This window comes from Physella acuta, unplaced genomic scaffold, assembly GCF_028476545.2.
Source record: "Physella acuta isolate Inbredline_101_S28 unplaced genomic scaffold, ASM2847654v3 ptg000566l, whole genome shotgun sequence".
In the NCBI taxonomy this organism is placed as follows: Eukaryota; Metazoa; Mollusca; class Gastropoda; family Physidae; genus Physella; species Physella acuta.
In genome coordinates this window covers 106,764-129,797 of record NW_026732085.1, presented here as the reverse complement: position 1 = coordinate 129,797, position 23,034 = coordinate 106,764, and the positions used below count along the sequence as shown (strand labels likewise).

The window sequence follows — 23,034 nt, the reverse complement described above, 5'->3', positions numbered from 1 at the left end:
ACAACAGTAAAATGTTACATCAACATACTTTAATACAACAATAAAAAAAATTACATCAACACACAAACACACCACGATGCAAAAGTAAAAGATTACATCAACACAAATACACACAACAATACAACAGTTAAATATTACATCAACACAAAAACACACCACAATACAACAGTAAAATATTACTTCAACACAAAACACACCACAATACAACAGTAAAATAAGTTTAAAACAAAACCAAATATTGAATACCAAATCTCCAAAACCATTTTAAACTATTTTTTTTTTAAAAATCAACACCCCCTTTTGTTTTCAATATATTTAAATGACAACACGCCAATCAACCTCAGTAATCAACTGCTTCAGAAGCTCAACTAACCCCTCGCGTCTGCTCCGACCGTCATATGCTAACATTTTCCTGACGTGTTCAACAATATGACACAGTGCCTTCACAAACTCATTTCGTTTCGCGGATATCCCATATGAGCGGTGTCACTCAATATATAACAAGATAAATGTTTTAATCCAAGCCAACATCGGATCAATCACGAGCCAATTTTTTTTTTATATTAAATGTTTTCAACTTGATCCTCACACGGAAAAATTGTTTTAGAAGGAGACATTTGCATGTAGGGAGATCGATGCGCAGAGGGTGATCAATCATCGGAATTGTTGAATCGCGCGCGTAGTTGGGCTGGGCGATAGAGTGGTACAAGGGGTGACAGGCGAGAACTTCAAGATGCTGGGGCGTGAGTAATGTCGGAATAGTAGAGGCGTGTAGGGTTCTGTCTGATAGAATAGAGGAACACAAGGGTGAGGTCAGATGGAGGGGGACAAAACAAGAGTAAAGTTAGATGGGGGTAGGCCAGCGGACGGGATAGGTAAGAGTGAATAGATGGAGTTGACAAGCCCAAAGACTTGGATATGATAGACTGACCTTTAGGTCGACTGACCATTAGGCCATCAAAGACTGACCATTAGGCCTTCAAAGACTGACCATTAGGCCATCAAAGAGTGACCATTGGACCATGAACGACTGACCATTAGGCCACAAAAAACTGACCATTAGGCCATCAAATACTGACCATTAGACATCAAAGACTGACAACTAGGATGTGATCAGCTGACCACTAGGCAGTGAAAGATTGACCGCTGATCCATGTATGATACACTCGATTGAACAGAGCAATCCAACCACATTAAAGACTGACAACAAGGCTACGATAACATGAACACTAAGCTATAAGAAACTGACCACTAGGCTATGAGAAGCTGACCATTAGGCTATGAGAAGCTGACCATTAGGCTATGAGAAACTGACCACTAGACTGTGAAAAACTGACCGCTGATCCATGTAAGATACACTCGATGGAGCAGAGGAGCCCAACCACAGGCAATGAGGCGCCCGACAACCGGGCGATGAGCGGCCATTAGGTTATTTAAATTGGGTCGTGAGTGGGCAATGCGGGGAGAGAATTTCGTCAACGACAGGGGCAGATAACCCGGGAGACAATCTGCCAGCCTACGCCAGTTTTTGTTTACATGTTCGCAGTTTTAAAACTGCGGTTACGTCACATCCCGTCTATAGATGGCTATTTACTTTTTTCTCTCCCTTAGATTACCGCCCCTGGGGTTAAAAAAAAGGTCTGAATCGAAACTTGGAATCTACTTTAAAACATTTCTATCACCACCTTTACCATCGGTTTCACCTGGAATAGGCTATATGCGGCTCAAAATTAAACTGAAATGTGATTTTATTTGTTCAAGGAATAACAAGAATTGTCACTAAGTCAAGAGTGGAATAGTGTTTTGATGGTGTTTGTTCCATTTTAAATGTCAAAACTTAAATAGAACTCTCGGTGGCGATCTAAACACATTTTGATACAAATATTCTGTAAATAGCTCTGTACTTTAAAAAAAGATTTTTAGATAACTGACTGAGATATAAGGAACTAAAAATTGACTAAAATCTGATTTCATTTTTTATACCAGCAGTTCAGAAGTGTCTTCAGCTAACTAAGCAAGGCAATCAAACACACATTTAATCCTAATGACAAAATGGCTCACTAAGAAAACACTAAGAAAATGTCAAGCTGATGTGTGCCGTAAGTAACAAAGTGCACGGTTGATGCGTCCTCGTTATCAAAGGAAAAAAATACCGATATTTTTCCGGAAGACTTCAGTAAAAGACAAGAGCCAATGGAGGTGCGAACGTCTGCTTACCTTAAGGAACTCGTCCTCTTGTTGACCTGCCTGGGCTGGTCTGGTCACGTGAGATGTTTTACCTCCCCCTGCCCGGGCTGGACGCTCGTGTTTCTCTGGTTGGCTGGAAGAAATGGACAAACACAATGGGTCATTTGAAAACATGTATAGACATCAACAATAGAGTAAACACACTTTTTTTCTATTAGGGGATGGTCGTGTTAGGAACGCTATAAACATTATATTAGTACTACTATCTTTGTTACGAAAAAAATGGCCCGTTGAGGAAGGGTACAACGGGCGCTAGGCTGATAGTGCTGTCTCTTTTCTCTAAACTAAAACCAACTCACCCCCCCCACACACACCACCCCCCCACCCCCCCACACACACACCACCCCCCCCCCACACACACACCGCCCCCCCCACCCCCCCACACACCTGATAGTGCTGTCTCTTTTCTCTAAACTAAAACCAACCCACCCCCCACACACCCCCGCCCCCGAAAATTTCAAGTACCCCCACCCCTCTCCGTGGAGGAAAAAGTCTAAACTAAAACCACCCCACCCCACCCCACACACAAACCACCCCACCCCACCCCACACACACACCACCCCCCCCCCCCACACACACCACCCCCCTCCCCCCCCCCCCCCAAAAAAAAAATTTCTACCGTCCCATTCAACGAAATATAATTATATACTTTTTCCAGTGTCCGCTCCCCTCCCCGAAAATTCTACCCCCGCCACCGAAAATTTCAAGTACCCCCCACCCCTCTCCGGGGAGGAAAAAGTCTGAAAGAAACACTGGTGTCGCGCTTAGCCACTACCCGAAGAATTGCATTAAAGAAATTGCAAGAAAACCACTTTTTAGATTAGACACATTAATTAGGCGGTAATTTTATTATAGAGTATCGATGAAGAAATTTTTTTTGAGTTGGGGAGGGGGGGGGGGGGGCTCAGACGTTCTTACGCGGGGGTGGGGCTTCGCCCCTACCCGAAGAATTGTATGAAAGAAACTCTTCACGCAAACCACTTAGATTAGACCAAATTGCCTTTGTATTCAATGTTTACTCGAGAAACAATGACGTCATATTACTGAGATTATTTTCTACTCTATGCTAAATGTGACCGCGTCATACTTCGTCTTTCGTTTCACTGTGAGAGTTTTTAATTTCCTTGTGTTTTCTCTAGAGCGTTCTTGTCAGACAGATAGATACATAGAGAGACAGCGAAACTATTAGTATTAATTAATTTTCACAAAGATTCAAGTGTGAAATGTCGTTTTAAACAAGTTTTTTTTTTCACATAAGGGTCCCCATATTTATTTTCACATAGGGGTCCACATATTTCTTTTTCACATAGGGGTCCACATATTTCTTTTTCTGCAGTTATCAAATATATACAAGCTGAGGTGTTTTGTAACTGTAACAATGAGAGTCAGTTTGGCTCGTGATCTTCATACGGTGATAAGTGACGTGATTCTGACACTTGACGTGATCCTGAGGTCACAAGTGACGTGATCCATAACAAAAACAACTTCTGTTACTTAATTCAAAGTGACCCCCATAAGGTTACAAGTGACTTGATCCATGACAAAAACAACCAGACTTCTGTTACTTAAGCGAGAGATTATTTAAAAAGACAATACGCCAAGATTACCCAGAGAAACAAATACCCTAAAAGATGACACTGTCAAACTACTCTATTTCTCCCTATCTGTATGTGCGGATTTACACCATTCCCTGTCGGGAGCTTACAAGAATAATCAGAAAGAGTCGTATCCACAATAAATTATTGATCTTGAAAACAAAACTTTAAAAAAAATATTTCCTCCTTAATCCTTCGTTTCAGCTCAAATATTAAACGGAGCGATAGTGATAATCTCCTACAGTCGTCTGTTTGATAGTTTCTTTGAGCGTGTGGGAAAGCCCGATGTTGCAGACTCAAAGTGGACGTCTGAGAGAATATAAAAAGCCGATAGACAATATAGTTCATGACATTCTTAACGATTTTTGTCACATGGAATTTAAGTCACCATAACTTTAAAAAAGTAGTTTTAAGTCATGTGATCTTCAAGAAATTGAGGCGGGGGTAGGAGGTTACAAGTCAAGCTGTATTTTACATAAGATGGTGGTGGTTTAAAGTCAGAGCTTTTAAAGTCAGTTTAAAGTCATGAGTTTTTAAGTCATGTTTTTTCTTTACGAGATGTGTTTGTAAATGATGTATTTTTTTTCTTCAACAGATTGTCCTACAAGGTTAACAGGGCAGATGGGATTACGGGGGATTATAGTTTGGTGGAAGGATTAGACGCTGACGGAATGACCTTCAACATTCACTGAAGGGATCTACTTTTGTATTGGATTGATTCTGTTTGAAGCTACACGTCTTTCGGATGGGATAAAAATATTTCAGACGGGTTGTTTAAAATAAAAATTTAAAAAAGTTTTTAATAATGTTTTACTCCGTCGCTGGAAAATTGAAAGTCTTAAAACTAAACTAGACCATTTTGAATTCAAACATTCAGCTGGAGTTAAAAATCATGAGTCTATTTATAGATTCCAACTCGTTGACCCATGACTCAAGGGTCAACGGCACAAGTGGACTTGTCAAGGGCGGCAACCTCAGCGTGTTCCTCCTGGCCACAACAGCCGTGCCCGGGGAGAGTCCGGTAAACCACGAACACCACATTGACCCCGGCTCTGACGTCTTGAAGTTCGTCGTCTGGGGCGTCCTGGGCAGCTTGCTGGCTATGCTGGGGTTCCTAGGCAACACGCTGTCCATCGTCGTGCTCCAGCGGCGCCAGATGCGCTCCTCCACCTCCTACTACCTGCTCTCGCTCGCCATCTACGACAACGCCATCCTCCTCGGCATGCTCTTCTACTTCTGCCTCCCCGCCATGGCGCCGTACGCCCCTTTTCTCCACGACTACGAGTCCATCTCGTCCATGACCATCCCGGTAGGATACCCCTTGTCTCTAGCGGCACAAATGGGATCAATCTACACCTGCGTGGGGTTCACGGTCGAGCGGTTCATCGCCGTCTGCCGACCCCTGCACGTGGCCAACACGTGCACCAAGTCCAGAACCATCCGGGCCATTATCCTCATCTTCGTCTGGTCCATCGTCTACAACATCCCCAGGTTTTTCCACTACCACGTCCACCACGTAGAAGAAAATCCTCCCATGACCACGCCCACCCCTTCGCCACACTTCAACCACACCGCCCTCTACAACCACTCCGCGCACGCCTTCAGAAACAATGACACCGTCGCGTTTCAAAGCATGGTCGACTTCATCTCTAGCTCAACAACACCCAACACCAACACGTCCGTCATCCCACAAGTCAAACGAGTGATAAGATACAAGGAAACAGCGTTTGGTTCGGACCCCACATTCCAGCACCTGTACCTCATCTACTCCCAGCTCTTCTTCATGTTCCTCCTGCCTTTCATCATCATCCTCGTCATGAACATCGGCCTGATACGGGCGGTGAAGAACTCAAAGTCCATGCACCAGTCCATGTGCGCCTCGGCGAGGAAAGAACACAACCTGACCGTGATGCTTATAGCGGTCATCGTGGTTTTCCTGGTCTGTCAGTTCCCGACCATCATAGACAACATGCTGGTGGCGGTGTTCGGGGACGCTAAGCTGAAGAGCAACAGCGTGTATATGGTGAGTTTTTTGTTTACTTATTGTTCGAAACTGTATGACTTTACACACCTTAAATGTTGAAGTTTTTTTTGGTTCGTGTTTTGACAAACGTAAAAGCAATAGCGTTTATATGGTGCGTTTTTGTTTAATATAAAAAAAAATTGGTATGACTTTAAAAATTATGATTTTGTTTAAAACACAATAATAAAATTTAAAAAATGAAAGGCTTTTTATATACAGTAGTGACCACTGAAACCCTTCATTTAACTTGTTAAAAAAAGATACTCTATCTACCGTATAACTTGTCAGTTCTAAAATGGTCCCCTGAAAACACAACCCTGACGGCTTTATTACGGCTACAGGACATTACCCTCCTGACATTCCCCCCCCCCCGTCCCCCGTCAATTACCCCCCTGAGGAATTACCCCCGACCCCCCCCCCCCCATCCACCAAGATAGAATCCTGATTCTAACACCAACTCTATATCTATATATTACCTTAATCCTAACCTTAAGACAAAAACGTAAAACCTAAGAATTCACCTCACCCTAAAATTAACCCAAAACCAAACCAAACTCTAGACATTGATTTAAGCCTAACCCTGATACTAACCCTAACACTATCCCTAACCCTAGCCCGAGACCTAGCCCAAACTCAAACCCTAGCTCTAACCTTAAGTGAACCTTAAGCTATGACCGGGGGGGGGGGGGGGTAATGTCCTACTGGGCGAGGGGTAATTGACAAGGGATAATTACTCCGGGGGGGGGGGGTAATGACGGGGGGGATGTCCTGGGGGTAATTAACGGGTGAGGGTAATGCCGTGTTCTCGTTATTACATATACCCCTTAACAACGTTATCTACAGAGAACCAGTTGAAGCTAAACTGTCCTGTAGATTTACTCGAGATTCGAACCTATTTTCAATAGATTTGTAGCGACATACGCTACCAGTCTACTTTCCAATAACAAAACTACTGACAACGCATGTGAGGTGATAAGGACAGCGTCAATCACATCATGTGACAGTGGTGAGTAGGACGTCTGTCATCCATCACGTGACAGAGATGAGTAAGACAACGTCCATCACGTCACGTGCCCATTAGACGATTAGCATGTGGATAAAAAAAAACGGGCCGCGGGCGGTCAGATTGGGTGGCAACATCAGAAAGGTCTCGGGCAGGCCGGACCCAATGAGAGGTCACGTGTTACCCCCAGCTTTCGGCTGCCTCATCATGAATTCCATCAGGCCGTGTCTACACTGCCCACGGCTGTTGTCTCAGCATTAAAACTTAACCACACGGTGTTTAAAAAAAAAGTTGTGCACGATTTAAAGTCATTTCTTTTGTCAATGTTTCATTTATCGCTTGTCAATTATGGCTGTCATAAGTGAGGGTTGAGTTTGTAAAGAGGGGGTGGGATGGGGTTGTGTGATAAGTGGATAGGGGAAAAGAAAAGGGAAAAGTACCTCCCACACACTTACCACTTCCTCCCACACACTAACCACTTCCTCCCACACACTAACCAGTACCTCCCACACACTAACCAGTACCTCCCACACAATAACCACTTCCTCCCACACACTAACCAGTACCTCCCACACACTAACCAGTACCTCCCACACAATAACCACTTCCTCCCACACACTAACCAGTACCTCCCACACACTAACCAGTACCTCCCACACACTAACCAGTACCTCCCACACACTAACCAGTACCTCCCACACACTAACCAGTACCTCCCACACAATAACCAGTACCTCCCACACACTAACCAGTACCTCCCACACATTAACCAGTACCTCCCATACACTAACCATTTCCTCCCACTCATCAACCAGTACCTCCCACCCATTAACCACTTCCTCCCACACAATAACCACTTCCTCCCACTCACCAACCACTACTTCCCACCCCCCACCCCCACAAAACCACCCCCACCCATCAACTAGTACCTCCCACCCCCCAACCACCCCCCAGCCACTAACCCCACGCCTCTCATCTACCCCCCAGATCTTCTACATCGTGTGTTCTCTGATGGTTGAGATCAACGCAGCCTCCAACTTCCTCCTCTACTGCTTCTTCGGCAAGAAGTTCCGTCTCATGCTGCTCAACATCCTGGGCTTCAAGAGGAAGAAACACCAGGTGGCCTATAGGAGCACCGTCTCCAAGTCTAGAACCAACGGCACGAGAATCTACGAGATGGAAGTGTCCGTCATGTGACCTGCACGTCAGGAGCTGTTGGTACAATTTATGTCACCTACATGCCGTGAGCTGTTGGTACATTTTATGTGACCTATATGCCGTGAGCTGTTGGTACATTTTATGTGACCTATATGCCGTGAGCTGTTGGTACATTTTATGTGACCTATATGCCGTGAGCTGTTGGTACAATTTATATCACCTACATGCCATGAGCTGTTGGTACAATGTATGTGACCTATATGCCGTGAGCTGTTGGTACAATTTATATCACCTACATGCCATGAGCTGTTGGTACAATGTATGTGACCTATATGCCGTGAGCTGTTGGTACAATTTATATCACCTACATGCCATGAGCTGTTGGTACAATGTATGTGACCTATATGCCGTGAGCTGTTGGTACAATTTATGTGACCTACATGCCGTGAGCTGTTGGTACAATTTATGTGACCTACATGCCATGAGCTATTGGTACAATGTATGTGACCTATATGCCGTGAGCTGTTGGTACAATTTATGTGACCTACATGCCATGAGCTATTGGTACAATTTATCATCAAGCCGGACTCATAGCAGTGGTCGTAATGTAACGTCAAGAACCGTGGGTACAATTTATGTGACCTAGACGTCGAGAGCTGTTGGTACAATTTATGGGACCTACACATAAAGAACCGTGGGTACAATTTATGTGACCTAGACGTCGAGAGCTGTTGGTACAATTTGTGGGACCCACACATAAGAACCATGGGTACAATTTATCTTATGTGACCTACACGTCAAGTATCATGGGTACAATTTATACGACCTTCACGCCAAGAACCGTGGGTCCAATTTATGCGACCTTCACGCCAAGAACAGTGGGTCCAATATATGTGACCTTCACGCCAAGAACCGTGGGTCCAATTTATGCGACCTTCACGCCAAGAACAGTGGGTCCAATATATGTGACCTTCACGCCAAGAACCGTGTGTCCAATTTATGCGACCTTCACGCCAAGAACAGTGGGTCCAATATATGTGACCTTCACGCCAAGAACCGTGGGTACAATTTATGCGACCTTCACGCCAAGAACAGTGGGTCCAATATATGTGACCTTCACGCCAAGAACCGTGGGTACAATTTATGCGACCTACACATCAGAAAATGTGTGTACAAAATCTTCTCCAAGCCAGACTCAGTTCTCCAACAAGACGGATTTGTATGAGATCCACCTTCAGATGGATTTGTATGAGATCCACCATGTGGATGTAATTCAAGAATAAATCAGATTCAATTCCTCAACTACGAAGTCGGCTCTATTTCTTGAGCAGGTTTGATGTAATTTGTTCATGAACAAATCGGCTAAACTTCTTGAACATGTTGAATACAGTTCATGAATATGCTGCATACGGTTATTAAACATGTTGCATACAATTCTAGGACATGTTGTATACTATTCTAGGACCTGTTGCATACAATTCTAGGACATGTTACAAACAATTATTGTTAGATACAATAACTGAACTGTCGAAACAGAACTCTCCAAATATTACGCCGGGTACAATATTTACACCGACTCATCAGATACAATATTTGGACCAACATGGGTTCTACAACATTCGGTCCAACAAAACTTGATTCAGAAGATATAACTTGCTTGGAAAAGAATGACACGCGTCTTCAACACTACTGGATCTTATCTCGACAGCCTTAGAATAAGATCGTCGTGTAGAGACGTATGTATCTGAAAACTTTACCTACTCAACTATTTAGCATGCTGTAACATGTAAGCACAGAGACAAAAGACAAAGACTAATGCGTCATAGTCTGCTGAAGCCAACCAATCAACAAAGGCGAAATATGATCATTTAAAAAGCCAACCAATCAACAAAGGCAAGAGATGGCTCTATAAAACGGAAGGCTGTATTTTGATGCTGAAACCAACCAATCAACAAAGGCGAAAGATGATCATTTAAAAATCCAGCCAACCAATCAAGGCAAGAGATGGCCATCTAAAACGGAGGCTGTATTTGGTGTTGATTTTATTGTTACTTTAATTATGTTGTTGAACGCTGAAAACGTATTTACACATGTGATTTTTTTTTTGCTTTAATGTGATATTTAATTAAGGCTATTTAATTAACGCTAATGATAATTACTTTTTGTTTCTTAGTTTTCTGAAAAGGTGCAAATCTGTAAGTGTATGTGATGGATAGACTTCCTTATAACAGCGTGAACACATATCAATAATCAATTAAACACAAAAAAATAACGAGTATTTTTGAAATTTAAAACAAAGATTAAAAAAAAAACAGCCGAGTGCAAAAAGGCAGATCGTAAAAAATAGCATAGTTATATTTAGAACATCACAAGAAATAAACTTAACGGATGGCGTTGCGAAGTGCTATAAAAAAATTCGTAGGCGGAAGAAAGGAGAGAAAAAAGTTGCGCAATGGGGAAACTGCGCATAAAGCAGCAGAAATGTATCTATTGTCTGATTCTAAGAAAATAGTTTTTATCCTAAGAAGGATTAATGAAGATCTTAATTTATCTCACACACAACAGCAGGTTTATCTGTAATGCAGTTAACAAACAAACAGACAAACACACCCGTTAGAGAGACGTCACACACAGCAAGGACAATAAGCTTTATGAAATGGTAGCTCGTGCTAAATGTCTTTAAAATAATTTTAAAAATTATCGAATTAAATCATTTAAAATATATATGTTAATTATATTTATACAGTGCCAAATAATGAATAATCAAGATTAAAGTTCAAAGAAAATTCAAAGATAAAACAAAGAATTAAACAACATCAGCCATGGGCAAAAACGACCGAAACATATCTAAGAGTATTACTAGCTAGTGGGTTAGTCACTATCTGTGAGTATGTTCGTCAGCGTCCTTAATAACGATCTGTGACTATCTTTGAAGGAGAGGAAAGAATTAATTTAGAATTTTCTACACATTAAATAATAGCGCGAAAAATGCCAGTTAAAAATATGTATTGTATATAGGGCTCCTTAGTCTAATAGACCAGTGGATGATTGTACATAGGAAATCCACGCACAAAGCCTGGGCCCTGAGTTGAGAAGAGCCAGATGTTGCCCATGTATCAGACCCCCTATCTCCACACAACAGATGGGCCCGAGAGACAGTAGAGTATTTAGTCGGATGCAGAAAAAAAAGTGACTAAACTTATTTTATTACAAAGGTCACTACAGTTTAAGTTTAGGATTGTTATATAAAAACTATAACTGGAGAGATAGCTACAGCAACCGATGCCTTGACTAAAGATCCTCCTAGATTAAGATGCAAAGTTTTTTTTTAGCTTATAAAGAGAACTGTCGCACTTTTTATAACCCTAATAGGAATTTCTTACGTCATGTATAAGGGAGCTAATCACTAAATTTTACTGAGGAATCGTTGAATTTTTTTCCCACACCAAACGAACCCGATACATCTATTCTTGTAGACAATGTACTTTATTATTTAAGAAAAAAATATTATAAATTAAAACTATATTTAAATTTTGTAAAAATCGCTCACTTAAAAAAAAAAAAACAACACATTACGCTAGCAATGTATATAGCGAACATGTTGGAACCCCAAACCAAGAGTAAGAAAAAAAATGAAATAATAGTACAGCACTTTACGCTCAGAAGGGTCATGTTGTTCTTGTGTGTATCTATACACGCAAGGGTGCACTACTATTGTCGTTATGTGCTTGCGTAAAGTTAGAGTTCCTGGATTAAACGTCAACATCAATTATCAACTTCCCGATGCACGTCACCATCAATTATCAACTTCCAGAAACAAGTCCAACTAATTTCACAATTTCCAAATAAACCTCCAAATTTATTAAGAGAAAAATAATACACTGTAATAAAGAAAATAGGTAAAAAGAAAAGAAAATGCTGTAAGAAAGAAAATAGGTAAAAAGAAAACACTATGTATAAGAAAGAAAATAGGTAAAAAAAGAAAATGCTATAAGAAAGAAAATTGGCAGAAAGGAAACTCTATAGAAAAGAAAATATGTAACTGACTTTTTTAAAAAAAATGGAAGCCCAACAAAAATAATAGTCTGTGATCTAATAGGATTAAAAGTGGACTTTGAACCTTAGACAATGAAATCAACGACTGGTAATTTTGTTTATGTTTTTTTTAAATCTTCTTTAGTACGTTCCCAAGTTCACTCAACTGTGATGGCTCCCTGAAATAAGTTGGGGAACACCTAAGGCAACTTTGTACAGGCCAGGGAACGGCATGGTCGGATGGTAGAACGTACGACTGTTAACCTGAAAGTCCCGAGGTCAAATCCAGGGTTCGCGTCTGTGAGAGGACCCGAGTCCACTCAGCTCTAATGGGTACCTGACTCACGTTAGGAAAACAAAAGCCACTGTACTGATCACACTATCCCCTTGTATGCCGAGGTAATTGAAAACAGATGAACTCTACTTCATCTGCTGAAATAACTCTCACTTAAGGCCGCTGTGCTTGCCTGTGTAATGATATCATTAACCAGCCTACCCCAAGCGCAATGAAAGCTGTGATTATACCAAGTTTATACCAAGTCTTTTTGTCTGAATGTGGGCGTGTGTGGGGTTATGTGTGTGGGTGTGTGGCTGGGAGGGGGGGGGTTGATGCATGAAGCTTTATGTGGTTTGGTGTGCTTTATACTGAAATGTCAAACTGTTTGCTGGTAATGTGAATTGTTTATTAAGTAACAATAAAACCCCCCTGTTTTGGGGTAACCATTAATATTTTACAGAGTTAGGGTTAGTTTTCTAAAGCATTAATTAATGCGTATGGAATTTAGTGTGGTTTGACGTATGCAACAATACAAACATTAATGTAAAGAGTTAATGAATGCATAATGGATTCTGGTGTGGTATGAGTTATCCAACAATACAAACATGAATACCAAACAATCAGTGCGCGTGAATTTTTGTGTGGTATGACGTATACAACAATATAAACATTTAAAAAAAATTTAAACATTATTTTAGAATTATTATTTTTTAAAAAAAGGCCCTAAAGTTGTAACATGTCTTCTTATCCTGGCCAGCCAATACAGGTTATAACCTAGTTTCCATGAATAAAAAGCAGATCAATCAATCACCATTGTGTTGTTGTTTCCTTCATAGATAATCATAGTGTCTGTACAAGTGTGAAGCGATTCATTACCTTGTGTAAACCTGGTATATCATCACGGAATAAATCATGAAATGTAGCCTCATGTAAACATCAGTTATACGAAATTATAAATAGGATGTCACATATCTATAAATGGGATGTCACACATCTTGTTGGGAAAATAGAATACGCGCAGAACATTCTATTCAAGGTTGTTGTAATACAAGTGTACATTAGGGCACATAATGTAGAACATTCTATTTAAGATTCTTGTGATACACGCGTATCCAAGGACACAGAAAGATATATGTAGAACAATCTATTTTAAGATTCTTGTCATACAAGTGTACATTAGGGCACATAATGTAGAACATTCTATTTAAGATTCTTGTGATACACGCGTATCCAAGGACACAGAAAGATATATGTAGAACAATCTATTTTAAGATTCTTGTCATACAAGTGTACATTAGGGCACATAATGTAGAACATTCTATTTAAGATTCTTGTGATACACGCGTATCCAAGGACACAGAAAGATATATGTAGAACAATCTATTTTAAGATTCTTGTCATACAAGTGTACATTAGGGCACATAATGTAGAACATTCTATTTAAGATTCTTGTGATACACGCGTATCCAAGGACACAGAAAGATATATGTAGAACAATCTATTTTAAGATTCTTGTCATACAAGTGTACATTAGGGCACATAATGTAGAACATTCTATTTAAGATTCTTGTGATACACGCGTATCCAAGGACACAGAAAGATATATGTAGAACAATCTATTTTAAGATTCTTGTCATACAAGTGTACATTAGGGCACATAATGTAGAACATTATATTCAAGATTCTTGATATACACGCGTACATTAGGACACATAAGATGTATGTAGAACAATCTCTATTTCAAGATTCTCGGAACACGAAAAAATACAGTACCAAATGGACAAGACGTCTACACTTGGAAAAGAAATAAATTATTTATTACAACTAATACAAAGCGTTAAACTTGACACTTGTTATATAAACCATTTAAAACGGGTTTTAAAAAAGTCTATTCAATGAAGAACAGCACCGAATCTTAGTTTCTGCTACAAATAATAAGACCCGTGTAAAAATATAAATATTATCATTCTTTTACCCTTGTCCTACTAGCGTACTAGTTCTCATGTTTTATATAGCAGATGGGTTTCAACACATAACAAGTAAAAGGCAACGAATTAAAATATGTAGAAATATATGTGGCTTGATCTATAACAGGTTTGGAGAATCAGCACAACTTAATGAAGCAGATGTGCAAATACTTTATGTGGGTTTGTATTACTTGAGGAGCTATAAAATTAGATGTGAGGTCTAAGAATACACTCTCAGCAAATAAAACTAGGCAGTCAAATACAATTTCAGCAATAAAGACTAGAATAAAAGGATATACTTTCAGAAAATAGGACTAAACAATCGATATAATATTTGCAAATAGGTCTTGACAATGGAGTATACTTTTTGTGATTAGGACTAGACAATTTAAAATATACTTCTAGTGATTATAACTAGACAATTTAATGTCAGCTATCAACTAGACAACTAGACATAATTTCAGCAATCAAGAGTATATAATTGGGGACAACTTTCCACAACTCGAACAAGACAGCAACTAAGCGTAAATCCCCCTCCACCCCCCCCCCCCCCCAAAATAAAATACCCCCAACAGCAGCGAGCCCAAGTGCCACAACTCCAGGACAAGTGCCACAACTCCAGGATTACGTTCGCCCCTTTAAGCTGCTTGCTGCCAGAGAAATAAAACAAAACACAAAAACCGGCTAAAATTAAACGACTTCCTTCAGCGCGCAACAAAAAACGGAAACGTTATCTGCTTCAAGCCTTCAAGTTTTCATACAAAATTCAAACAACGGAGCCCACTGTTACACTGCTGGTACACACAAAAAACGCTGGATCAAGTTTTCATTAAGAGTAAAAACAATGACGTTAGTGTAGACACGGCTGGTAGGAAAATATGACGGATGAACTACAGGTGTATTATGTTATGATTTATTTCGACATGTGAGTAAAACACGCGCACATGTGTCAGGTAAATGATGTGAGACAGAGAAATTACGCCGATCATTATCTCAAGTGATGCGTGGATGTGTAGCATTCGTGTTTAGTAGCGAAGAGTGTTGGTATGGGAATTAATGTAAAGTTAATACTATGTTGTGGGGTGGAGACAGACTCTTTAAAAAAAACAATGGCGGCCATTTTATTGAGCCCCTGTTGTTTCGTCACTAGCACTGACCAGAGGTGGCCACTAACTAGCTGTTACCACTGACCATCTGTGACCACTCACTAGCTGAATATTGACTAACTATGACCTCTGTCCAAATGTAACAACAGACCAACCACAACCACTGACCAACGGTAACCACTGACCAACTGTAGCAACTGACCAACTACAACCACCGAATAGCTGACCACTGACCAACTGTAACCACTGACCAACTAAAACGACTGAATAGCTGACCACTGACCAACTGTAACTACTAACTAGTTGACCACTGACCAACTGCGACCTTTAAGCAAATGTAACCACTGACCAACTCTGACCAACTATAACCACTGACCCACTTTAACCACTGACCAACTGTAACCACTGACCAACTGTAACCACTGACCAACTGTAACCACTGACCAACTGTAGCCACTGACCAACTGTAACCACTGACCAACTGTAACCACTGACCAACTGTAACCACTGACCAACTCTAACCACTGACCAACTGTAACCTCTGACCAACTGTAACCACTGACCAACTGTAACCACTGACCAACTCTGACCTCTGACCAACAGTGACTACTTGACGATGACCACTGACCAACTGTAACCACTGACCAACTGTAACCTCTGTCTAGTTGACCACTGACCAACTGTAACCACTGACCAACTGTAACCACTGACCAACTGTAACCATTGACCAACTGTAACCACTGACCAACCGTAACCATTGACCAACTGTAACCATTGACCAACTGTAACCTCTGACCAACTGTAACCTCTGTCTAGTTGACCACTGACCAACTGTAACCATTGACCAACTGTAACCATTGACCAACTGTAACCTCTGACCAACTGTAACCTCTGTCTAGTTGACCACTGACCAACTGTAACCATTGACCAACTGTAACCTCTGACCAACTGTAACCACTGACCAACTGTAACCATTGACCAACTGTAACCACTGACCAACTCTGACCACTGACCAACAGTGACTACTTAACGCTGACCGCTGACCAGCATAACCCACCACCCTCGTCTATCCCAACAAAGACTCTCACTGGACTTCCCCTAAACGTATTCATAGCTTCCTCGTTAATCCACGCGAGAGAGAGAGACGACGATTTCGCTTGTCTCTCGAGACTTAGCCGTGAGTGCTGGCTGAGATATCGACTTCTGCCGGCTCACCCTGGGACACCAAGGGTATTTAGACACTCGGGTAAATCGTGGCGTAATTGCTTGACCCCCGGGCAATTTTTTTTAAAGCAACACCATCTGTTTGTATGTTGTTGTTTTTTTTTCTTGGTGATATAATATCACATGTGATAGTTTCAGAGTGAGGTTAGTTCAAACTTCTGGTAGATAAATGTGGTTCTCAAAGCACTTTATCCCAATAGTGCTGGGATTTTAAAAAACCAAGTAATATAAAATGGGGGGTGGTGTGGGATGGTAGGAGGTCGTCTAATAAAAAATGTTACACACTAGGTTGGGGGAAAAGGGGTTCAGGATCATGTGACGATGCGCTACGTGATATAAACGAGATGGGGCTATAGAAATGTGAAATAGATTACATCTCTTAAGGATTAAACATGATTTTAAAAATTTGATAATTCGTGTTAGAATGAGGTATGATTTGATAGTTGTATTTATTTTATAAGTTGAGAATTAACTTCATATTAAACATAGCAAAGCCACATTTAAGAATTAAATTCTATTTTGTAAAGAAGTTGAAAGTAATCATCGTGTTAAACACAACATAACCACACTCAAACCTAAAATTTTAGTAATTTAAAGACGTTGAAAGTAAACATCATATAAAACAGCAAAACCACACACAAGTCTAATGCAGAACAAATGGCACGTTTCTAGAAGCCCGCAATACACGGCCCTACAGCACTCGATTAAAATTCCAAACACAACCATCACTCTCCGGGACATTAAAACTAAAAACATCAACAGACAAAACACGAGAAATAAATTAAAATCCTCCAAATGTCAAAAAGAAAAAATCTCTTTTAAAAAACGGCATTGAGAAATTAGAAGAAAATTAGGTCAAAAAATGTAAACGTGTCTCGTCCATTGAAAGACAAAGCCGTTCCTATGTTTGAGTCTACCAGTTGGTCATCTCTAGTCTAAAGCCTGCTCTCATTAATGAAAGGAAACACCGTGCCTATGTTTAACTCTACTAGTTGGTCATCTCTAGTCTAAAGCCTGCTCTCATTAATGAAAGGAAACACCGTGCCTATGTTTAACTCTACTAGTTGGTCATCTCTAGTCTAAAGCCTGCTCTCATTAATGAAAGGAAACACCGTGCCTATGTTTAACTCTACTAGTTGGTCATCTCTAGTCTAAAGCCTGCTCTCATTAATGAAAGGAAACACCGTGCCTATGTTTAACTCTACTAGTTGGTCAACTCTAGGCTAAAGCCTGCTCTCATTAATGAAAGGAAACACCGTGCCTATGTTTAACTCTACTAGTTGGTCAACTCTAGTCTAAAGCCTGCTCTCATTAATGAAAGGAAACACCGTGCCTATGTTTAACTCTACTAGTTGGTCATCTCTAGTCTAAAGCCTGCTCTCATTAATGAAAGGAAACACCGTGCCTATGTTTAACTCTACTAGTTGGTCATCTCTAGTCTAAAGCCTGCTCTCATTAATGAAAGGAAACACCGTGCCTATGTTTAACTCTACTAGTTGGTCATCTCTAGTCTAAAGCCTGCTCTCATTAATGAAAGGAAACACCGTGCCTATGTTTAACTCTACTAGTTGGTCATCTCTAGTCTAAAGCCTGCTCTCATTAATGAAAGGAAACACCGTGCCTATGTTTAACTCTACTAGTTGGTCAACTCTAGGCTAAAGCCTGCTCTCATTAATGAAAGGAAACACCGTGCCTATGTTTAACTCTACCAGTTGGTCATCTCTAGTCTAAAGCCTGCTCTCATTAATGAAAGGAAACACCGTGCCTATGTTTGAGTCTACCAGTTGGTCATCTCTAGTCTAAAGCCTGCTCTCATTAATGAAAGGAAACACCGTGCCTATGTTTAACTCTACTAGTTGGTCAACTCTAGGCTAAAGCCTGCTCTCATTATTGACAGGAAACACCGTGCCTATGTTTAACTCTACTAGTTGGTCATCTCTAGTCTAAAGCCTGCTCTCATTATTGACAGGAAACACCGTGCCTATGTTTAACTCTACTAGTTGGTCATCTCTAGTCTAAAGCCTGCTCTCATTATTGACAGGAAACACCGTGCCTATGTTTAACTCTACTAGTTGGTCATCTCTAGTCTAAAGCCTGCTCTCATTATTGACAGGAAACACCGTGCCTATGTTTAACTCTACTAGTTGGTCATCTCTAGTCTAAAGCCTGCTCTCATTATTGACAGGAAACACCGTGCCTATGTTTAACTCTACTAGTTGGTCATCTCTAGTCTAAAGCCTGCTCTCATTAATGAAAGGAAACACCGTGCCTATGTTTAACTCTACTAGTTGGTCAACTCTAGTCTAAAGCCTGCTCTCATTAATGAAAGGAAACACCGTGCCTATGTTTAACTCTACTAGTTGGTCAACTCTAGGCTAAAGCCTGCTCTCATTAATGAAAGGAAACACCGTGCCTATGTTTAACTCTACTAGTTGGTCAACTCTAGGCTAAAGCCTGCTCTCATTAATGAAAGGAAACACCGTGCCTATGTTTAACTCTACTAGTTGGTCAACTCTAGGCTAAAGCCTGCTCTCATTAATGAAAGGAAACACCGTGCCTATGTTTAACTCTACTAGTTGGTCAACTCTAGGCTAAAGCCTGCTCTCATTAATGAAAGGAAACACCGTGCCTATGTTTAACTCTACTAGTTGGTCAACTCTAGTCTAAAGCCTGCTCTCATTAATGAAAGGAAACACCGTGCCTATGTTTAACTCTACTAGTTGGTCAACTCTAGTCTAAAGCCTGCTCTCATTAATGAAAGGAAACACCGTGCCTATGTTTAACTCTACTAGTTGGTCAACTCTAGTCTAAAGCCTGCTCTCATTAATGAAAGGAAACACCGTGCCTATGTTTAACTCTACTAGTTGGTCAACTCTAGTCTAAAGCCTGCTCTCATTAATGAAAGGAAACACCGTGCCTATGTTTAACTCTACTAGTTGGTCATCTCTAGTCTAAAGCCTGCTCTCATTAATGAAAGGAAACACCGTGCCTATGTTTAACTCTACTAGTTGGTCATCTCTAGTCTAAAGCCTGCTCTCATTAATGAAAGGAAACACCGTGCCTATGTTTAACTCTACTAGTTGGTCATCTCTAGTCTAAAGCCTGCTCTCATTATTGAAAGGAAACACCGTGCCTATGTTTAAGTCTACCAGTTGGTCAACTCTAGTCTAAAGTCTGCTCTCATTATTGAAAGGAAACACCGTGCCTATGTTTAAGTCTACCAGTTGGTCAACTCAGGTCTAAAGCCTGCTCTCATTATTGAAAGGAAACACCGTGCCTATGTTTAAGTCTACCAGTTGGTCAACTCTAGTCTAAAGCCTGCTCTCATTATTGAAAGGAAACACCGTGCCTATGTTTAAGTCTACTACTACTAGCTGGTCAACTCTAAAGCCTGCTCTCACTACAAACTGGTATGAGAGAACAATGATAACAAAACACCCCAGAAACTGGGGTCGACACCTTGCCCAGTGGGGTCAACGATGGTGGTTAACAAAAAAAACCATAGGGATCAATATTGGGGACTCTACTATGGGGGTCAACAGAGACGGATAATACACTTATAGGGGTCTAAATAGGATAGTATATATATATATATATATATATATATATATATATATATATATATATATATATATATATATATATATATATATATATATGTATATATATGTATATGTATATGTATATATATGTATATGTATATATATGTATATGTATATATATGTATATGTATATATATGTATATGTATATATATGTATATGTATATATATGTATATGTATATGTATGTATATGTATATGTATGTATATGTATATGTATATATATGTATATGTATATGTATATGTATATGTATATGTATATGTATATGTATATGTATATGTATATGTATATATATATATATATATATATATGTATGTATATATATATATTGATATATATATATATATATATATATATATATATATATATATATATATATATAAGGGTGCAGCACACGTGGATTTGATAAAAAAAAAACAAATACAATAATCCCCATGAGGGATGAACCCCATGTACAATCTGACTCACTTAATACTGATAAAGAGCATAGGCGTATATATATATATATATATATATATATATATATATATATATATATATATATATATATATATATATATATATATATATATATATATATATATTTAATCAGTAATTAAAATAAAGATAATTAAGATAAAAATATCAAGTAATTGAACCAGTTAAAGAAACATAAATCACGATTTAAACCTTATAACTAGCTAATTTAAAACATCTTAAAACTTTTAAAACTCCAGCAAAATTTTCCGTTTAAATTCGAAGCGAGCGATTGATTGTTGCCTCTGGTATGTGAACTGACATATGTTGGAGAAAGGTGCACGAAAATAAAACCAAACCTAAACGAGAACCGATTGGGGTGGATTTAAAAACCTGGTCGAGATGATTTTATAACCACCAGTTAAAGGTTACCTCCCCCGCTATTGACTGTCTGGACCAATTATGTCCCTTGATGCTAATAGGCAAGAGTTGCATGCCCACTTTAAAGCAAGTCGGTCTTGGAATTCAACAAACGAGACTGTGAATAGGTCCTTAACTTGATGGTAACGTCATTACATCTTCGGTGGTTAAACTAAAAATAGTTCGAGATTTTGTTTTTTATGGAGAATGCTGTCGACAAATTTAATATGGTCAGATTTTAAGATTTATTCTCGGATTTGTGATAGACTTTAACTAGTTTTAGGATAGAACACTATCCTATTTTAGATAGATGAATATCAGGTTTAAGATAGACCAATATCAGATTTCATAGGCTGCTATCAGACTTAAGCTATACTACCATCAGATTTAGTTTTTGTCGCTATCAGATTCAAGATAGACCCCTATAACATTTAAGATATATCACTATCAGGTTCAAGATAGACCCCTATAATATTTAAGATATATCACTATCAGATTCAAGATAGACCCCTATAATATTTAAGATATATCACTATCAGATTCAAGATAGACCCTATAATATGTAAGATATATCACTATCAGAATCCAGATAGACCCCTATAACATTTAAGATATTCCACTCTCATATTTATGGTAAACCACCATCAGATTTAGTTAGGTCACTATCATATTTAAGACAGACTTTTGTTAGGTTTGGTGCAAGACAAATGTCAGAATTTTTAGAGTGTAGATTTGATGGTTAGATTCAAGGTCGGCCCTTTCCAAATTTAAGAAAGCCGATTTCATTTTCAGCTTTACAGATGAACCAGTGTCAGAGATTCAGACCCAAAATCAGACCCAAGACATACTATGCAGATACATTATTGAACCACTGTACCCTATTGTAAACCCCCAGTTTTTTTACTATATAAAACGTACTATGTAAAAAAAAAGTTTTGTCGTTTGTTTTAGTTAATTCAAGTCTAAATGGACTACACAGTTTGTTTTCAAATGGCATAAATAAAATTTAAAAAATTTAGCAGTTTGTTTTCCATATTGTTTAGCTGTTCTGATTTGTCTTGCTTATTTTTAAAAAGAAAAACTTCTGTCCGAATATCTGGCTTTGTCTTATTTCGAGCGTTTTACAAAAAAAATAATTAATTTGTTGTCTTTAAAGTAATTCTTCTTCTTCGTTCTTAATTTTAGTGTTCGAAGGGATCCCCTCCAACAAAGTATAGGCTACGTGTCAACTGGTTATGCGCCATTGAGGCCATTGACTCCGATTTCAGCCTGCTTTTCTTTTTGGATTTGCTTCCATAGCCTTTGTCCAACCAAGAACAAACTACAAGGCAGCAGTTGTTTAATTTTGGAGTTGTCCCAGCTAACGAGCCTCATCTGCCCGATGGTTCGAACTCGAGACTTTAGCAACCACGGGCTTTACCGACTCGACCACAGTCCTTTTTTTTTTTAAATTAAGAGTTCTTCGAATGTTTTAAGCCAACGTTTCACAGCATACAGTTTGGTTTGTTTGTTCTAAGTAGTTGAAATGTATAATTTACGTTTATATATATATATATATATATATATATATATATATATATATATATATATATATATATATATATATATATATATATATATATATATATCATATATATATATATTATATGTATGTATAACGTGTAGCACATATAAAAACATGTATCGTTAACTAATCTTGCTAAAACTTGTTTAACACGCTATCAAATGTCGTCCATGTCTTGAAGAAAACTGACGTAAAAATCTGAACGGTAATAGCTATTTCATTTTTTATGTCGTAAAAAAAAAAGTTTCAGAAAAAAATCCTCCACCCAAGGCAAGACATTAAAACAAAACAAGCTTATCTCGGTAAATTGGACCCAAATGGAAACAGAAAATGAAAACATCAAGCTTAGCGGCAAACTG

At 39.2% G+C, this 23,034-nt stretch overlaps 1 protein-coding gene across 3 annotated transcripts in view; it reads right to left on the bottom strand.

Moving 5' to 3' along the window:
• LOC131946629 (leucine-rich repeat and coiled-coil domain-containing protein 1) overlaps positions 1-23,034 on the bottom strand; it is a 250,854-nt gene that overhangs the window by 130,470 nt on the left and 97,350 nt on the right. For all 3 annotated transcript variants that reach the window (XM_059307559.1, XM_059307561.1, XM_059307560.1), the window contains exon 9: positions 2,218-2,320. In XM_059307559.1, coding sequence (XP_059163542.1) covers positions 2,218-2,320 — 103 coding nt within the window. The remainder of the gene's footprint in view (positions 1-2,217; positions 2,321-23,034) is intronic.